The following is a 19253-nucleotide window of genomic DNA, read 5'->3' on the forward strand; positions in this document are numbered from 1 at the left end:
GTCTTGGAGGAGTTTGTACCAAAAAGTCAACAGGGAGAATTCTGGTGATAAGGGTGACAGCTTATCTTTTACTGTTTTCTAACTTTCTGCTTTCCCCAATTTTTTCACATTTGATTATGTTCTACTTCAGAACCAGAGAACATAAGCAAAAGCCAGAGAAAGACAAATATCATACCATATTGCTTATATGTGGAATCTAAAAAAAGGTACAAATGAACTTATCTACAAAACAGAGATAGAGTTACAGATGTAGAAAATAAACTTACCGTTACCGGGAATAAGAGGGGGGAGGGATAAATTGGAAGAGAGGGATTGACATACACAATACTATAAATAAAGGAGATAACTAAGGATGACCTACTGGATAGCACAGGGAACTCTCCTCAATACTCTGTAATGGTCTATATGGGAAAAGAATCTAAAAAAGAGTGGATACATGTATATGTTGAACAGATTCGGTGTGCTGCATACTTGAAACTAACACAACACTGTAAATCAACTGCACCTCAATAAAAATTTTAAAAAAAAAAGGGAAAGCAGAAACTGAGACCCATCCTCCTAGCAAAAGCCCCTCCCCTAATCCACCAAGGAAGCACCCATGAGTACCTTGCCTGATGATGGGAACGCTGTGAGCGGTTCTGTCCACCTCGAAGGAGAACATCTTCTCGCTGGCACTCACGGGCCGCCTGTGGGAGGCTGGTGGGACCATGGGGGGCTCGGGGGACCCCTGCGACCAGCTCCTCTGCACTGGCGCTGGCCAGATGCCCGGGTAGAAGGGGGTCTGTGGTGGTGAGCGTGACTGGTTCAGTTGCTGGGTGGCCCAAGGTGGCTGTGGCCTTGGCCAAGGTGCTGGGCCCCTCACCCATGGGAAGGAGACCTGCAGGGGCAGACAAGAGGGTCAGGGGAGGTTACGAGCAGCTGGGGTGGTCTTCACCTTTCTGTCCCGGCGACATAATTGCTGCCCTACATTTCGGCGTATAAGTCACTTCTCCCAAGAATCCCTCCCACACTCTCCCCAAATTTGGGATGGCGGTCCCCACCATGGGTCACCTTGCACACTATCACACCACCATTTATTGGGTGCAGCCTTCGTGCCAGGCACCCAGTCAAGAGATTCACATGCATTACCTCATTTAATACCCCTGATGCTCTGTGATGAGCCCGAGGCTGAGCAAGACCTAGTGACTTTCCCAGAACCACAGATTTGGCAGTGAGCGTCTGAGCTGGTACAACGCCACCTCTGAGCTCTGAGAGGCTGACAGCTTTTTGTCTACCTTGCTCAGCACCGTATCCTCAGCTCCTAGAATAAACCCTTGGCACATACACAGTAGGTCCTTAAATACTGGTTGAAAGAATGAATGAACACATCTCCGAGATTCAAGCCCAGCTCTCCAGGACACACACATCCACACTGTGTGTGTCACTGGCACTCCCATTCCACCTGTTCCCCGAGGCCGAGAGCTCTGGGGTGGCATGCACCCCAACTGGCTCGAAACCCAGCTGGCTCATTAGCCTGTGATCCTCAACATCTGCCACATCTGATTCTTGCCAGACGCTCCATAAATATCTATCGAGGGAACCTTTTTTCATCTGACCCGGCGGAAGATGTCTGTAGCTACTTTCATTAGAGAGCACATCAAAATCCATCTATACCAGGAGAAGCAAATGCTGAGAGGTGCTGACACCTGGCTTTGTCTTGGTTAATGCTGTTGTGGCCATTCCTCCCCGAGCCTAGTGGTTAAACCGTGACATCGTGAATGCTACCATTTATTGTAATTACTCACCGATTTCTCGCGATAGCCCTGAAGGGGAGGAGCTCTCCTTATTCCTAGCTTACAAATGAGGCTTGGAGAGGTTAAGGACTTCACCAAGCTCAGGTGGTGGTGGAGAGGGTGGTGGGACTGGGGTTCTGGAAAGCTCTTTCCCTCTCTGTCTCTCTCTCCCTTCTCTGCCCCAACCCCACCCCCAGTCGCTTGGCAGAAAAAAACACACTTTTCAAGGAAGAAGCTAAGTTCAAAGGTTTGCCGCCTGTGGCGGTCACGTTTCTCTTTCTGCAGACTGCAGACACATAATGAGAAACAGGACAGAATGCTTCCAAAATAGGAGCACTGGCAGACAGAACTTCCTATAGCTCCAGCTGGATTGTATTCAAGAGGAAGGTTCTCCACTCACTCAGGTTCCCAAACCAGTCTTTTAGCTACAGTCTTTCCCAGCCAAGTCAAGAATCTGGTGAATTCCCCTGAAGACTTTTTTGGAGTCAGGGAGAACACTGTTCGGGAAAATCAAACTCCAATTGCCTGGCGACACCTGGCCCAGCATTTATGATGACACTGGCCCCGTTGAAACCTGTTTCAGGAACGGACTTGGCAGTGTTCCAGAACTCTGTTACCTTATGTGAAGATTCAAATTTCTCTCCACTGTGGGCACCTCGGTCTCCACCTAAGCTTTCTTCCTTTCTCTCCTTTCAGAAGCTGAGGTGTCCTGCTCCTGCCTTGCACTCACTTCTCCATCCATCCGATCCCTTCCCGTCCTCTCCTCTGGGGCTGTCTTGCCTCAATCATTCCTACAACCTTTCCTCATCGATTTAATAAAGATTTATCGAATGAAAGGGCTGAAGGTGGGAAGGGGGAAATTTGAATATGTTTTACCCCCGCCTGATAGAAAACAAATCGAGAGACCACGGGTAGTGTGGAGGAATTCCCTTTTGTGCTGGGATGCTCAGGTAGATGTGCCTCACTGCCCACTAACTGCCAGGGTGCTGAAGGGAGTGGTCATATCTCATGCCTCAAGTGATCCACTGCCGTAGTGGACAGGCCGCAACCCACCTGGCTCTTCTGGAAATTCCAGGAATCTCCCTCCCAGTCTGTCGGCGCATTGCTGTGGGTGTGGCTAAGCAATCAACCAATCACACTCCCTGGACATACTGATTGGTTCAGTGGTGGGGCAAGTGATCCAATCAGAGCCAAGGAGAACCAAGAAGACTTGGCTGGACACCAGGATCTGGAGTGACCTGGTGGGACTTCAGAATGCAGCCAGCATGAGGGAGTGGAGCCCAGACATGGAGAGAGGGAAGCTGTTTATTTATTTTTCAGATTGTGGTAAATAACCTGCAACATAAAATTTATCATCTTAGCCATTTTAAAGTATACAGTTCAGTGGTGTTAAGTATAGTCACATTTCTGTGAGATGGATCTCCAGAACTTTTTCGTCTTGCAAAACGTAAGCTCTATTAACCATTAGACAACAACTCCCCATTCCCTCCGCCACCCAGCCCGTGGTGACCAACATTCTGTCTCTATGAATTGGACTACTCTAAGTACCAAGTACCTCAAATAAGTGAAATCACATGGTACCTGTCTTTTTGTGACTGGCGTATTTCACTTAGCATAATGCCCTCAAGGTTCATCCATGTTGTAACATGTCAGAATTTCCTTCTTTTATTTTATTATTTTTGTGTGTGTGTGGTAGGCGGGCCTCTCACTGCTGTGGCCTCTCTCATTGTGGAGCACAGGCTCTGGACGCGCAGGCTCAGCGGCCATGGCTCACGGGCCCGGCCGCTCCGCGGCATGCGGGATCCTCCCGGACTGGGGCATGAACCCGTGTCCCCTGCATCGGCAGGCGGACTCTCAACCACTGCGCCACCAGGGAAGCCCTTCCTTCATTTTTAAGGCTAAATAATATTCCACCATACAGTTTAGAGTGTATTTTTTTTATCCATTAAGCGTCATGGGCACTTGGGTGGTTTCTACCTCATGGCTATTATAACTATGCTGCTGTGAACATGGTGGGGAAAATAAGGAAGCTGGTTTTGAGCACTGGCTGGGGTGCTACCCTGAAGTGCTCCATCCCTGAGGCTGGCTAGAGCTGGTTTCTGTTGCTTGCAGCACACAGAGCCCGAACGATAGGGCCCCTAGTGGGAAGGAGCCAAAGATGTATAAACGCAGCAGAGACTCCAAGCTCTTCGGGTTTAGAAATTTAAAAATAAAGTTTTTTTTTTTTTTTTTTTCCTCTGAAGCATGTTGGTTGAGGGTAGCTTTAGTTGGATGGTTAAAGTTGGTTTTCTCTAGTTTCCCGGCTTGCTTTATCAAAGGGAAGGTCAAGGTTTTCTCAGAAATTGCTGCTGGCAACTACAACGATACAGGCAGGGAGAAAAGCAAACATAAGAAGAAGACTCACATTAAAAGCTAGCTCTGGGCTGTACAGGAAGCATGGGGTCAAGGTCAGTTATCAACAAGTTTGTTTTTATTATTTATTTATTTTAGATTTCATTCTATTTATTTTTGTCTGTGTTGGGTTTTCGTTGCTACGTGCAGGCTTTCTTTAGTTGCGGCGAACAGGGGGCTACTCTTGTTGTGTTGCGCAGGCTTCTCCTTGTGGTGGCTTCTCTTGTTTCGGAGTGCGGGCTCTAGGCGCATGGGCTGCAGTAGCTGGGGCACATGGGCTCAGCAGTTGTGGCACCTGGGCTCTAGAGCGCAGGCTCAGTAGTTGTGGCGCATGGGCTTAGTTCCTCCACGACATATGGGATCTTCCCAGACAAGGGCTCGAACCTGTGTCCCCTGCACTGGCAGGTGCATTCTTATCCACTGTGTCACCAGGGAAGTCTTCAAGTCTGTTTTTAGAAACTTTAGTTGAAAAATACACGCTAATGCCTTTTCTCTTTCTTTGTGTCTGTTCTCTGACCATATGGTGTGTTGCCATGGTTGGGTTTTTTGTTTTGTTTTTGAGGTAGCATATGTGATACTCCTGATTTCTTTTCCATACTACCTTTAAAATAGCAGGTTGGGGCTTCCCTGGTGGTGCAGTGGTTGAGAGTCCGCCTGCCGATGTAGGGGACACGGGTTCGTGCCCCGGTCCGGGAAGATCCCACATGCCACAGAGCGGCTAGGCCCGTGAAACATGGCCACTGAACCTGCGCGTCTGGAGCCTGTGCTCCGCAACGGGAGAGGCCACAACAGTGAGAGGCCCGTGTACCGGAAAAAAAAAAAAAGCAGGTTGTCAACCACCTGGATTAACCATGACCACATCCACGGCTGAATTTATATTAGCTTTAATAAACACAGGTCAATGATTTACTCAAGAAATCACTATCTATTTTTTTTCAAATTATCTATTTGTTCTTTGTGTTATTTCCCCAATATCTGCTTCTAACCCTGTAAAGAGTGTAAGTTGAACGGGAGACCCTAAAAAAAATTCGAAGTAGTTTGCACATCGAGTGCCTACAGTACACATGAATTCTGCCAGGAAGCCCTGGAGCCTGCAGAGAGGGTGGAAACTTAGACCTTGCCCTTGGAGAGCTTGTTATGTGCTCTGCCATTTGTAAGTAATTGTGGACAATACAACGACTATGAGCCACTGTGTAGAGAAGCCTCAGATGTGCCACAGACTGTGCTGGGCACTTAATGCATGTGGTCTCATCTGATCTCCAGAATAATCTTGCAGGAGGCATTTTACCCCTCATTGTGTGGATTAAGAAACTGAAGCTCAGAGAGGTTAAATGATTTGCCCAACGTCTCACGGCCAGGAAGTGGTGACACAATTTGACTCCAATACCTGTGCTCTTAGGACTTCTAGGTTACTCGAAGTCATGATTTATTACCTGCTTTCCATACTCACAAACGGATCTTAGACGATTGGTTAGTGAATGATAGGATATTTTCCAAGTTAAAAAAAGGAAATGAACATTAGATGGTGTGAAAAAACACAAGACATCACATGGGCTACTTAGAAATGGGATTTTCTAGGAACACTGACAACTGTCTTATGGAAGTGTTATTCCTTCTGGTACATGCCATGCCCTGGAAGCAGCTCAGAGGACCCCAGCCTCCATCCGGGAAGACCTGTGGTATGTTCACTGCTGTACCAGAGGAGTGCTGGGGCCAGCTGGTACCCGCCCACGAGAACTGATTGTTAAATGTCCAGGAATTTTGCCAACTGGTTGATAAACACAGCCATTAATAAGAATTAACTTACATAAATTTACAATTAAATTATATCAGAAACAATTGGTATACAAACTTAAAAGTCACCCCTTCCTAATTATTTTACTCTATTTTATTATTACCTATGCTCTTGAGGTTATTTCACTCTACTATATGTTTCTGTTGGAAATGTTACATAGTAATGTGTTACCACACCTCTCTTTCCTTCTCTGTATTCAGGGATGTGTCATTGGGAGCTGGAAATTGACCGTGGAGTGCGTATTACACCATAGAAATCAGGAAATGTTATAAATGAGGGCTTGGTTTTTAAAAAGTTTTATAAATAGGTTTAATAATGGTGGTTCATGTAGAGCTTGATTTTGTTTGTTTGTTTGTTTTGTTGATTGCCTAGACTTAAGACGGTAATGGAGAAAATGTTAACAATGCAGATTATACAAAAGCACGTTGTGTCTTAGCCGTTATGTTATGAATAGAGCAAAAAATTGGGGAAACGTTCTTCCAGTATTTAAAAATTATTATCTGATGCAGCAACAAAGTCACTCATGTCACTGATGAACATGTGAAGTTCTAACGTCTTTCTTTTTTCACTTGTATTATTCATAAATCCAAAATATCCAAAAATACCCACCAGTGCTCAGGTTGGGAACTCTCTCATTCGTCAACTGCAATGAGAAATTGGCTATGGATACAAGAGTTCACCTAAAGTCAATGAAAGCATTCTGTGAGACTCAGCTGGCTATACAGAATTTACGAGAAAGAGTACTGTATATTTTGTTACATGGATAGACTGTGCTACACATTCTTTATATCAGTAAACCTTATGCTATGCATCCATGTACTTTACTTTTTCCAGAGAGCTGGTCATTAAATATTTACCAGCCAATTGCTGGCTGTGCTGGCACCCAGCAGAGTGCCTGCTACTCATGGTAGGTGTTCGCTGACTGAGCTGAACAGTTGGCAAATGGAGTGTAAATAAAAAGCACTTTGATTCTGGGGCTGGGATGGGGAAAACACATGCTAAGCCTGGTGCATCTTGTAACAGCAGAGAGTAAGCAAGTGCCCAAAACGAAAAGGTGGGGAGATGCTCAAGGACACAGCAAGCAATCTGAAAGAGCTCCCAGTGGCCAAGGCTGGAAGAATTTGAGCGAAGAAATATTTAATGAGTATTGGATTATAATTCAAGGCGTAAAATCAGTATACATGGATCCATACTGACATAGATACATTAGTGAGTAAATACATAAAGGAGGGAGAAGAGACCGGCTTCCTTACAGAAGAATTTAACATACATAGATGTGGAGCTTAATTCCCATGGTCTGGAAGGGCCTGGGGGGTAGGGGTGATGGTGGCGAGCAAGCACACTGACCCCAGCATGGAGGAGCCATGGACCTGGAAAGACAGAATGGAGACTAGAAAACATGGCCAGTAGATCTCAGAAGCCAGGAGAGGGTGCTACTTGGTGCCAGGACAAATGGCCTTTATCTCAACAGCTACCGGGGTGTCACCGTAACTCAGAGACGGGTAATAATTCTATGTCCCCAAGAAAAGGGTAAATCACGTACGGGGCTTCAGTGTGAGAAATCAGGGTTATACATTTAGAACACAGAACCGCCAAGTTATACATTATTTTTAGGTTTTGGAACTTAAAAGAATTAAGTCCCTTTGAGCTGTTCAGAAAAGCCATTCGTTTGGGTTTTTCCCAGCTGTGTTAAAGGAGATCTGGCCCATCTAATTTTCCCATTTTCTTGTAAATCTTCAATCTTACGGTTTTTCCTTTCCTTTCAAGTTCTAATCAGCTTCCTGGTCAGTCCATAAAATGGGAAATAGAATCTAATGAGAAAACAGCCGGATTTTTGCAAATAGCTTTTGCTACCCCTAAACTTGGCCTGCTTCAATTCGGTCTTGCCAGATAGAGAGACGGAATGAATGAATGAATGAATGATCATCAACTAAGTTCAGAGAAGGAGCAACGTGGTTCTGATTTGGTAACAAAGGGTGTGGTCTGCCAGAGGAAGCAGGACGCGGCCCGGTTCCTGGCCGAGTCTGGGTTCTGTCTCAGCAGGATGCTAAGGGTTCAGCCCGCACTCCCGTCTCCACCTCCCCCGATGTCATCTGCATCGCCTGTAGACATCTGGTGACAACACAGCCTCAGGGGTCCTTTTGTGTGAGTTTCTGCTGCAGAGGTCGAGACTGAGGCTGTCTGCTGCCCCGTGCCCTCCACTTCACTGTTCTCGGGAAATCGCCTTTGATATAAAACACCCAGCCTCAGGAGTTCTCATCACATAAGTAAGTCCCCACAGGACCTGTAAGAGCACAGGGTAGAGGAAATCCTACAAGGTCAGGTAGGAGATGACAAAGCTTGACCAGAAAGAGGCTTTGTTCTGAAGGGCACCATACTCTCTGGTCATTCACTCAGTTGCCGGCTTCTCAACCCCCGGTACAGTAAAGCCACATCCTCCTCAACAACGGGCCCTATTCAGAGGTCCCAGGAACGTGGAAACACCACCCTTCTTGGGGATGGACAACTAAGGCCCCGACTCTGAGCTTCTCATCACACCAGTCACCACAGGAGAGAAATGAGCAACTCTGCTTCTTGGAGACTGGCCTGGGACCTTTCCAATGGAAAAGTGGATTATTCATCATTTTCCTCCCCCCAGATCCCTAGTGGCAAATCCTGTTAGGAAGGCTCCACTTAGGCAATAGGAATGCTTCCTAATGTCATGGACATCTTCTTTGTTTTTGCCTCCGCCACATCCATTTCTTCCATCTTCTGGATGGGCACCTTAATTTTTTTGCAGGGAAGACACCCTTTCCCTGACAATCCTGAGTCCATAGAACTCTGACCCTTCCACCCCAGGGGTAAGACCATAACCCAGGCCTGGCCAATCAGAGCATTCCTGGCCCCTGGCCTCAGTGATTGCTTCAGGGGAAGCCATGTGATCCAAGCCACTGTCAATGAAGATGCTGGCTCTATCCCTGGAATTGCTACTTTGTAGGATGCTGGGGCTGCTGGTGGCCACTTTCCTACAGGTGAGGCAAGAGTCTGTCTGAGATTGGGAAGCTAACAGGGAAGAAAGAGTCAGATTCCTGACCATGATTTGGGCGCCTGGATCCAGCTGGGCCTAAGCTGCACCTTTTGGCCTTTTCAGTTCCATGAGCTTTTTTTTTTTTTTTTTTTTTTGCCTAGGCTAGTTTTAGTTGGTTTTCTGATACTTGCAAACAATCAAATTTCCTGGACAGTATGCTTACTGAGACTTTAGCATAAGCATCACTATGTACTCAGAGTGAAAGTTGTTTTAAAGGTTATGACATGCTCAAATAAAACCCACCAGACTGTTATCATGCACCAAATTTACCTTTCAACTTATAAAAGTAAAGCAGCATCTCCAGAGAAGAATGATTTAAGACCAAGGAACCAATCATAAGACAAGTAGTAAAACGCTGCTTAGAGAAACTTTGATAGATAAATAGTTCTCTAGCTACAGCAGGCTTCAGACTACAAACCCCAAATTTCTGCTTCAAAAGTGACTCAGGGAAGACATTCCATAGTTTCATTTATTTCGTTTTTTGGCCTCGCTGTGCACTTGTGGGATCTTAGTTACCTGACCGGGAATTGAACCCAGGCCCTCAGCAGTGAGAGCACTGAGAGCACTGAGTCCTAACCACTGGACCACCAGGGAATTCCCAACAGTCCACAGTTTTAAAAGAAAACTTTCCAGTTGAAGAAACAGGTAAAATTTATAATATGCATCTGTTGTATATATAATATGTTAATGTCTAGTACATTTATCAGATCCATGTCAATGTAATTATATTATTACTATATTTGCAAATGCATATATATGTGTATGTATATTTAGAACCACATATTTCCAGCTCTTTTTTAAAGAGGTATTGAAAAGACTGTTCAAAATTTAGTTTTCCAGCTTGTCTGTTTTTTCTTATTCCTCAGTAAACTTAAGCAATTAACCAGCACATTTCCTGGCACACAGTAAGGCTCAATCTGAGTGAGTTCTTTCTCCCCAGCTCCCCCCTCTATTTTAAGTTCTTCTTTTAGAAACCAAGTCAAATGAAAGAGGCAGGACTGCATAGTGTTACAGGCAGAGGCTGGTCAACGTTTTCTGTAGAGCCAGACAGTAAGCATTTCCAGCCCTGTGGGCCATAGGATCTGACCAGCTTACTCTGCCATTGTAGCCGACAACACAGGCAATACTGAAATGAATGGGATGGCTGTGTTCCCAGGAAACTTTACAGAAACAGGCGATGGCCCGCACTTGGCCCTGGGCCATAACGTGCCGACCTCGGGGTAAGACCTTGGGATCCGGCGTCACACAGACTCTGGTCCGGTTCCCGGCTCTGCTCCGTCTCTGGGACCCTGACGAGTGTGTCATTTTTGTGCCTTGTCTGTAAGACACAGGGATACCAACAGCCATTTCTTAGTCTGTGAGAAGTGGGTGAGATAGTGCACGTGAAATGCTGGGAACACTTCCTGGTCCATAATAAATGAGCATAAAACATTAGCCACCAGGTGTGATCACCATCGTCAAAAAAGGAGAAGAAAGGGCGCAACTGAATTTGTCCAGGAACGGCAGCAATATCCCTGGTAAAGAGTTAGTGGGTGGACTTCCCTGGGGGCGCAGTGGTTAAGAATCCGCCTGCCAATGCAGGGGACAGGGATTCGAGCCCTGGTCCAGGAAGATCCCACATGCCGCGGAGCAACTAAGCCCATGGGCCACAACTACTGAGCCTGTGCTCTAGAGCCCGCGAGCCACAACTACTGAGCCCGCGTGCCACAACTACTGAAGCCCACGCACCTAGAGCCCATGCTCCGCAACAAGAGAAGCCACCACAAAGAGAAACTCGCGCACTGCAAAGAAGGGTAGCCCCCGCTCGCCGCAACTAGAGAAAGCCCGCGCGCATCAACGAAGACCCAACGCAGCCAAAAATAAATAAAGAAAATAAAGAAAAATAATTAAAGAAAAAAAGTTAGTGGAGCCAGGGACTTCCCTGGCCGTCCAGTGGTTAAGACTCCATGCTTCCAATGCAGGGGCTGCAGGTTTGATCCCCGGTTGAGGAACTAAGATCCTGCATTGGTGTAGCCAAAAAAAAAGTTAGTGGAGCCAAACAAGCAAGGAAGCCAGATAACTGAAAATGCAGTTTCTCCTATTATCAGTGGCTTTCGTTTTTACCCACATAATGAATCATCCCCTGTCAGCGTGTGAAATTGCAGGTTGGACTGGGAAATGCAAGACCTTCCTTAACCGCTGGGCAGTGAAGGACCTGCCTGGGCTCTCACGGCCCCACGATGCTTCGTGCTATTAGGAAAAGGCTCCAAGGGACTCAGGAGAGCCGGCTTTTAATCCTGCCTCTGGATCTATATGATTGATGCCTAACCTTGGGGAAGTCACTGAAACTCTCTGAGCCTCAGTTTATGCCATGATAGGGGTGGTCCCAGGGACCTCTATAAAAACAACTGAAGGGGGAAAGGGGACCTGGGATTAATGAGTAGCTCCTTGGCAGAAATTGGAAATTGAAGCTCAGAAAGGTAAAGCCAGTTGCAGCTGGCATTTCAACTTGGGTCCATCCAACTCCAAAGCCCTTGCTTTCTGGATTGTGTTCTGCAGAGCTTCCCCATTAAAGCAGCAAGGAATATTGGCCGACAGAGGGCGCTCTTCTCGCAAGACAGGACGTCATGACATTGCAGGGACAGAAGACACTATCCAGGAGCCACGTGGGAGAGTCTGGCTGGACTGGGAACAGGGCAGAGCAGGCTACAGGGAAGGCCAGACACAGGCAGTCATGGGGATGGGGGCTGCCGACAAGGAGTTGTCAACCCCCTCATGGAACAACTCGGCACGTCATTTGTGGCGCCTGGCTTCCTTTTTCATTCTGGCCATTTCCATCCGTTTTGCCGTATTTCAGAACAGAGAAAGACATGATGGATACATACGGGTGACGTGGGTTTCCTTACTCAGCTGCCTTGTAAGAACGGCGCCACTGTGACTAGCACAGCTTGTTTCCACACCTCCTTTCCCAGAGTTCAGAAAGCACGAGTAAAGGCAACAACAAACAAAACCCACAGTACGGCGGCACACCTGACTCTGGGACTTCAATTTCCCACGCCTGGTGCCAAGACTCTATGGGATTAATCAACGGTTGCTTCAGGGCATTGCAGATGGCCCTGCGGGTTATGTCCTGCACAGTTTCAGTGGGCGCCATCCACATGGACTACGTTGTGAATGGTGAACCTGGAGTTGTGCAATATGGCAGCCCTAGGTTATACTTTGATGAGAGAGCTATAATTTACAAAGTGTGGTCCTGGGGGCTTCCGTGGTGGCGCAGTGGTTGAGAGTCCACCTGCCGATGCAGGGGACACGGGTTTGGGCCCCGGTCCGGGAAGATCCCACATGCCGCGGAGCGGCTGGGCCTGTGAGCCATGGTCAATGAGCCTGCACGTCCGGAGCCTGTGCTCTGCAACGGGAGAAGCCACAACAGTGAGACGCCCGCGACCACAAAAAAAAAAAAAAAAAGGATGGTCCTGGGCACAACCTGGCTGCCAATGCACTTTGTCAAACAAGAGTTTTTCTTTATATTTTTCCATCTTGTATGTTATTCTATGGGTAATTTATCTGCAAATGTATTTATCTGCTAGCGTGGGCAGGTCTTGGGAGGTTTCCCTGTCCAAAAGGACACTTACAAAGGAGGCATCTTGGCTGCTCCATGCTGGTTTGCTTGACTCTAAAGCTGAGGGTTATCATGTGCTTATTAGGTGCCAGACGCTGGACTAAGCAATTTACGCACTTTGCCCACTTAATACCACAGTCACTCAAGGTGGTAGGAACTATTGTTACAGGAGTGGGGACCGAGGCTCTGAGAGGTAGATGATTTGTGCACGTCCAGTATAAAAGCCGGTCAAGAGCAGGGCTGGGACGGCGCTGGAGTCAGCCTGACCTCAGGGCACGTGCTCTAACCACTGTGACATCTGCAAACACATCTGGATTCCTAAGCGCCCCGCACCTCACCCCCCTCCCCCAGTAAAATGCTGTCACACCCTCCTCTGTTGGTTAGGGTCACCACAACACCTGAACTAAATGCTTTCATTTGGGAACTCTTTGTCGGGAGAAGAACAGTTCTCATCATACTTAATCTGTATGATATCAGGGCAGTCCTCCATGGAAACTCCATCCAAGGAGGAAACACAGCGCCCTCACCAGGGACCCCAAAATCAATTGGAAACAAGAATAGGCCGGAAGCAAGAGGGCCACGAAATTTTTAGAAAAACTGGGCTTCAAAATATTTGATGAGAGATGCTCTTCAATACCTCTCCCTTTTCCCCTCTTCCTTTCTCTTCTTTTAAATAGCCAGCAGGTTGGGGTCATCAGGAAGTGGAATTTGTAGGAAGGTGTCAGGCAGTCCACAGGCTGCCCTCACACGGACGCTGCAAAGGACCCCTCCATGAATATGAGCATCATGGATGGAAGCTTCTCAAGCTGGGGACGCCCCGGCAGAGAGCACTTTTGAGAAGATGGGGCTGTGGAGAGTCCTGCAAAGTGCCCTGGGCACAGGCCAGGGGAACACTTGTGCAGCTGCCTGCAGTCAACCGAGGAATGAAGCAAGGTGCAAGTGCGTGTAGGAATAAGAATTGAAAAAATCCGTGCATATTCGAGTGACCGTGAGAGTATGCTTTCCTCGGTGTGAAAACCAGTCAAGGCTACTGCTCCAGCTAGCATCAGACTAAATGGTTTTCTCCCCTCCTTTTTCCGCAAGTGGGGATAGTGTTTAATTTGCACTGACAAGCTGTGTGGCCCTGGGGAAATTACTTAACCTCTCTAAGTTTCGGATTCCTTGTCTGTCAAATGGGGATCATGGGAGAACCCATCTCATAGGTTGCTATGAGCGTGAAATAAGGGAGAGCAGGTGAATTGCTTAGCACAGTGCTGTTCACGCCAGTGATTCCTCCTGCTGCTCTCCTGGTTTCTCTTCTTACAAAGCATCTTCTTCCGTCTTATCTACTCAAGGTTAGAGGTCGTCATCACTTTTTCCCACAATTATATAAGAAGCACCTTGTAAAATAAAGTCCCCATTCCATAGTTGTACACCCGTGTGCATAACAAACTTACTCAAAATGGCCAAAAAGTGGAAGCAACCCAAGTGGCCATGGATGGATGAACAGGTAAACAAAATGTGGTGAATCCATACAATGAAATATTCAACTGGAATGAACCATGAGGATATCATACTAAGTGAAATAAGATGGTCACAAAAGGACAAACAATGTAAGATTCCATTTATATGAGGAACCTAGAATAGTCCAATTCACAGACACAGAAAGCATGGTGGGAGGGGAGGAAGGAAGCAGGGGGTTTGATGTGATGGGCTTAGAGTTTCAGTTTGGGAAGATGAACAAAGTTCTGAAGATGGATGGGGGTGATGGCTGCACAACAGTGTGAATAGATTTAATGCCACTGTGAACTGTACACTGAAACATGGTTAAGATGGTAAATTTTATGTGTATTTTACCATAATTTTGAAAATTAAAAGTTAAAAACAAACCCCAAAATGAAATACCTCCAAGGTTTCTCCGAGGTTTGGGGTGATAGAAATGGAGGAAAATGTTCTGAGAGCAGGTTGTGGTGATGGCTGCACAACTCCATCAATATATTCAAATTGATTGAATTGGACACTTCAAATGGGTGAAGTTTCTGTTATGTAAATTGTACTTCAGTGAAGCTGTTAAGAGCAAGCAAGCAAACAAACACATGCTGTGATCCGGAGGAAACTTTGGAGGATGAAGGAGCTGTTCACTGTCTTGATTGTGGCTATGGTTTCACAGGTGTACCCATATGTCAAAGCCCATCCACTTACAGACTTTAAACATGTGCTGTTTATTGCATGTCAATTATATCTTAATAAAGCTGTGTTTTAAAAAGGCAGAAGAGTATTCCATATATAACGAACTCCTTATAATATATTAAACTCCTTAGAATATATTAAACAATATAATTTATTAAACAATGCCTCCTTTGGATGGAAATTTAGGTTTCAAATTTTATGCCCCTATCAATAATATTTCAATAAATATCTTTGTAGGAAAAAAGAAGAAAAAAATGCAGATATTGTTTGCTGCTCCCCCTCTTCTTCTCCCCACGGGCAAGCCACAAAGTCAGAATTTCCCAGGGAGGGGGCCTGGGAACCTGTAATTTTACTGAACATTCCTGAAAATTTCTTGGAATCAGACATGTTGGGGCACATTGAATCAAACTTCATGAACTTGGATTTTCAGGCTTGGGAGTGTGAAATCCCCTTTTCTTTGATCCCTAAAAAATTCTGTAAGTGTTCCATACAGATGATTCTAAATTTCGGTTTCCCTCCTATTGGCGGTGCATCAGAATCATCAGGGAGCTTGTGAGAATGCATATTCCCAGGCCCTGCTCCCAGGGAGGATGTGTATGGTTGCCAGATTTCGCATAAATAAAGAAATGAATAAATCAATATATAATAAACTATAGGGTGTCCGTTAAATCTGAATTTCAGATAAACACCAAATAATTTTTTTAGCATAAGTGGTTCCTTGCAATAGTTGGGCCACACCTGCACATAACAATGATTTGTTGCTTCTCTGAACTTCAGATTTAACTGCGTGTCCTGTATTTCATCTGGGAATCCTAAGTATGAGTCCTCAGGCCTGGGGTGAAGCCCAGATCTGCACTGTGGGTCTGCTCCCCACGTGCTTCTGACGAGGGGGATCCTTAGAACCCATGTTGAGAACCCCTGATCAGGTCAACACCTTCTGGGTCAGGAGCCCCTCCTCAGGGCGGCCAGTGGATCCCAGTGCATCCCACAAGTGAGCACACTTTAATGTTGGCCCAAGGAGGAAAAGGGGGCTGAGAAGCAGCAGGACAAAACTGTCCCAGGTTTTCAAAGCCAAACGTGGTGGATGCGGTGTCACGGGCCCTGCAGCCTGAGGGACGGTGCTCATCTTCTCTGAGTGAGTATTTAAGGCTGCCTAGTGGACCCACACCCCAGGATTCTGTCTAGATTCTCTAAACTTTATTTATTTATACCCAGCCTCGTCCCCGAAAGGACTTTAAGCCTCGGAGGTCTCAGTCCATGCAGGGTTCTTGGTGCTGGGGAGTGAGGTTAACACGCCGTCTCTCTGGGACACACACGACAGGTATTAATTGTGTGCTCACCACGAATGGGCATTATTCTGGGAGTTTACAATGATAACCATCTCATTTAGCCCTCGAGATAAGCCTGCAAGGTCATTGCTGTCGTTGGCCCCATTTTGTAGATGAGGAAACCGAGGTTCAGAGGGGTCCAATGGTTTGTGCAAGAGCGCACCGAGTAGGCCAGTGGCAGAGCTGGGGTTCTGACCCAGGACTGTGTTGCTAACCAGTCCCCATCCTGCCTCCCTACTGAACCAGATACTTCCGGTCACTGAGCTTTGCTGGGCGAATTTTGGCTTACGTTCCGCTTAACCTGGGGCCATACTTTAGGTCCTGATCCCGGGAACATTTCTGATCCGGTGTGATAACACCTGGCAGGCCTTGAGCGTCTACTCTGGCCAGAGACTTTGACTTTTTATACATAGATACTCTCTCAACGCCCTGCACCGCTGAGAAGACCCAGACCCAGGCATACAGAGAAGCCTGGCCGAGGTCACAAAGCTAGGAAGTTGCAGAGCACTGATCTGCCTAAAAAGGAAGCATCCATCTCTGCATCTTCAAAAGCACACACTTGCTTTCCACCTCCCCTCGCCAAGCTTCACTTTTCAGGAAAACGCTCTCGCTCTGGGCTGGTCGCTAGGCAACCCTTGCATGTAATTCCACGAAATGCCCAGAAGAGGGCGCGAGGACTCGCTCTCCGCGGGCACCCACGCGATGGGGCTGAACTTCGCAGAATCGCGAAAGGAAGAGTGACGCGCTCCAGACGAACTCCACCTGTGGCCGTACCCGAGCCCTAGGCTGCACGGAAGGTGACACAACACGGCACCTCTGCACCCCACCCCACCCCACCCCCGCAGGGGCCTGGACTCACCGAGGCTGGGTTTTCGATGACCAGTTCGTAGGTCAGCCCTCTGGACCCAAACCTCAGGATGTCTCCGGGTAGGAGCTTCACAGCCACGTTCTGAATGTGGCACTCATTGACGAACGTGCCGTTGCAGGAATTGAAGTCGTGGAGAACAAAGCTGCTTTCGGCCTCATTATATTCAATGAGTGCGTGATGGTTGTCGACGTCTGCAGACTGAAATGCAGAAGGGGGACAGTCAGAGCCAGGAATAACAGGAATAACAAGGAATAACTAGTGCCACTGACACTGGGGGCCCCAATGTGCTAACCACTTCATCTGGCTGGACAGTCACTGCAATCCTCATTTTAAGAGGAGGATGCTGAGGGTCAGAGAGGTTAAGTGACTTGCCTAAGGCCACACAGCTAGTGAGTGGAGGGTCACCAGACCCTGACAGCAGACCCAGAATAGATGCCCAGTTTTGGGGTAGGGCGTCAGGCAACACAGAGGCAAGAGGGAACTCGGGGGGAATTGGCCAGGAATTGGCCACTTGATAGTTCTCTGATCCCATGCAAGTATCCTTTTGGTTGTCCCGAGTGGTAAGACAGCAGAAATGGCCCAACACAAACCAGAAAGGTCAGTTGGCAAGTGACAACTGTCCATTTACTGCAAGTGTTAAAGTTCAGGGGAGGTTTTGTAATAATTGTTGTTTGTTCTATTCATTTTTAAAATAACATGTTTTTTGTAATAATGCAGAAAATGAGAACTAGAGAAAAACACAAAGAAGACATTAAAATCACTTAGACTCCCGTCCCCCAGAGGCAGGCACCGAGAACACGGTGGTTCACATCCTTCCAGTCTTTTCTCTATGCTTACAATCTTTTTAAAAAGTTTAAACACAATTGAGCTCACACCACAAAACATAGTTTTATAACTACCTTTTAAAAGCCTTGGTGTACAATGAAGGTTTTTCCCCTGTGCTTAATTATTACTGTTGCTTCTTAAAAGCTAATCAGAATTTATCTAACCAAAGATGATCTATTTTTCAATAGGGGCCCTGGTGTGACCACATTTCCCTCAAAAGAGAGAGACCCCAGACAGTGATTTGTCAGTGGCGTCAGAAACCTCCTGTGTAACCACTTTAATAAGAAGAATGAGCAAAACTCGGCACCAAGGAGGAAATATCACATCCCCCCCTGGCCCCGGCGCCCTGGACTATGGGCTGCAGGGCACGTGCGAAGTCTTCTGTCTTCTCAGGACACTGCCTATGAGCCATCCACTCCAGCCTGAGACTTTGCAACTATTTTCTAAGTTACTCTTCTCAGAGTGCCTCATCCAACTTTCATAGAGAGTACTTGGACTTAGAAATCTATACTAATGTCCCACAATATAATTATAACCAATAGCTTATAGTAATAATAGCTTATAGTATATGAATAGATAATAATATAACTGCATATATTAGTAGAATATATTAATGACACATTATGTGTAATTACACAAATGCCAGGAAATTTGCTAAGTGCTTTACTGCATTATCCCGTTTCATCTTCACAATAATTCAAAGGGATACTTCCTCATTTAAAAAAAAATTTAATTTTTTATTGAAGTCTAGTTGATTTACAATGTTGTGTTAGTTTCAGGTGTACAGCAAAGTGATTCAGTTATACATATATATAATATCTATTCTTTTTCAGATTCTTTTCTATCACAGGTTACTGCAAGATATTGAATATAGTTCCCTGTGCTGTACAGTAGGTCCGATAGTTACTCATTTCTTAGATGAGGAAACTGAGGCATAGAACGATTAAGTGTGCCCACACTCAGCCACTTTGACTCGCTTGGCTTGTTCCCAGGTTTGCCTGATTCAAATGACTGTGCCTTTACCCACTTTTCAAATTCCTACCAAACACTTTGGCACTTAAAATACTGAAACACAAGAAGAAAGCAGGAGCAGCTCTATTAATTTCAGGCAGAGCCAACTTCAGAGGAAGGAAAGTTATCAGGGATAAAGAGAGGCGATACATAGTGATAAAGGGGTCGATTCTCCAAGCAGACATAACAGTCCTTCATTGTATGTACCCAACAATAGAGCATCAAAGTATGGAAGGCAAAAACTGATAGGACTGCAAGGAGAAGCAGATGAATCCATCATGGTAGCTGGAGACCTCAACAGCCCTCTGTCAGTGACGGGCAGACCCACCAGGCAGAAAATTAGTAAGAATGAAGTTGAACTGAACAGCACTACCATCATCTGGATCTAACTGGCAACCACACAGCTTCATCCCACAGCAACAAAACACA

At 46.4% G+C, this 19253-nt stretch overlaps 1 protein-coding gene across 1 annotated transcript in view; it reads right to left on the reverse strand.

Moving 5' to 3' along the window:
• Positions 1-19253, reverse strand: part of LOC309808920 (forkhead-associated domain-containing protein 1-like) — a gene marked incomplete at both ends in the record, with an annotated part of 78892 nt that overhangs the window by 41907 nt on the left and 17732 nt on the right. Inside the window, 2 exons of the mRNA XM_082629487.1 lie at positions 647-877; positions 16980-17186. Of these exons, the coding sequence (XP_082485613.1) occupies positions 647-877; positions 16980-17186 (438 nt within the window). The remainder of the gene's footprint in view (positions 1-646; positions 878-16979; positions 17187-19253) is intronic.

The sequence above is a fragment of the Mesoplodon mirus genome (genome assembly GCF_964341445.2).
Source record: "Mesoplodon mirus genome assembly, chromosome: 7".
NCBI lineage: Eukaryota > Metazoa > Chordata > Mammalia > Artiodactyla > Ziphiidae > Mesoplodon > Mesoplodon mirus.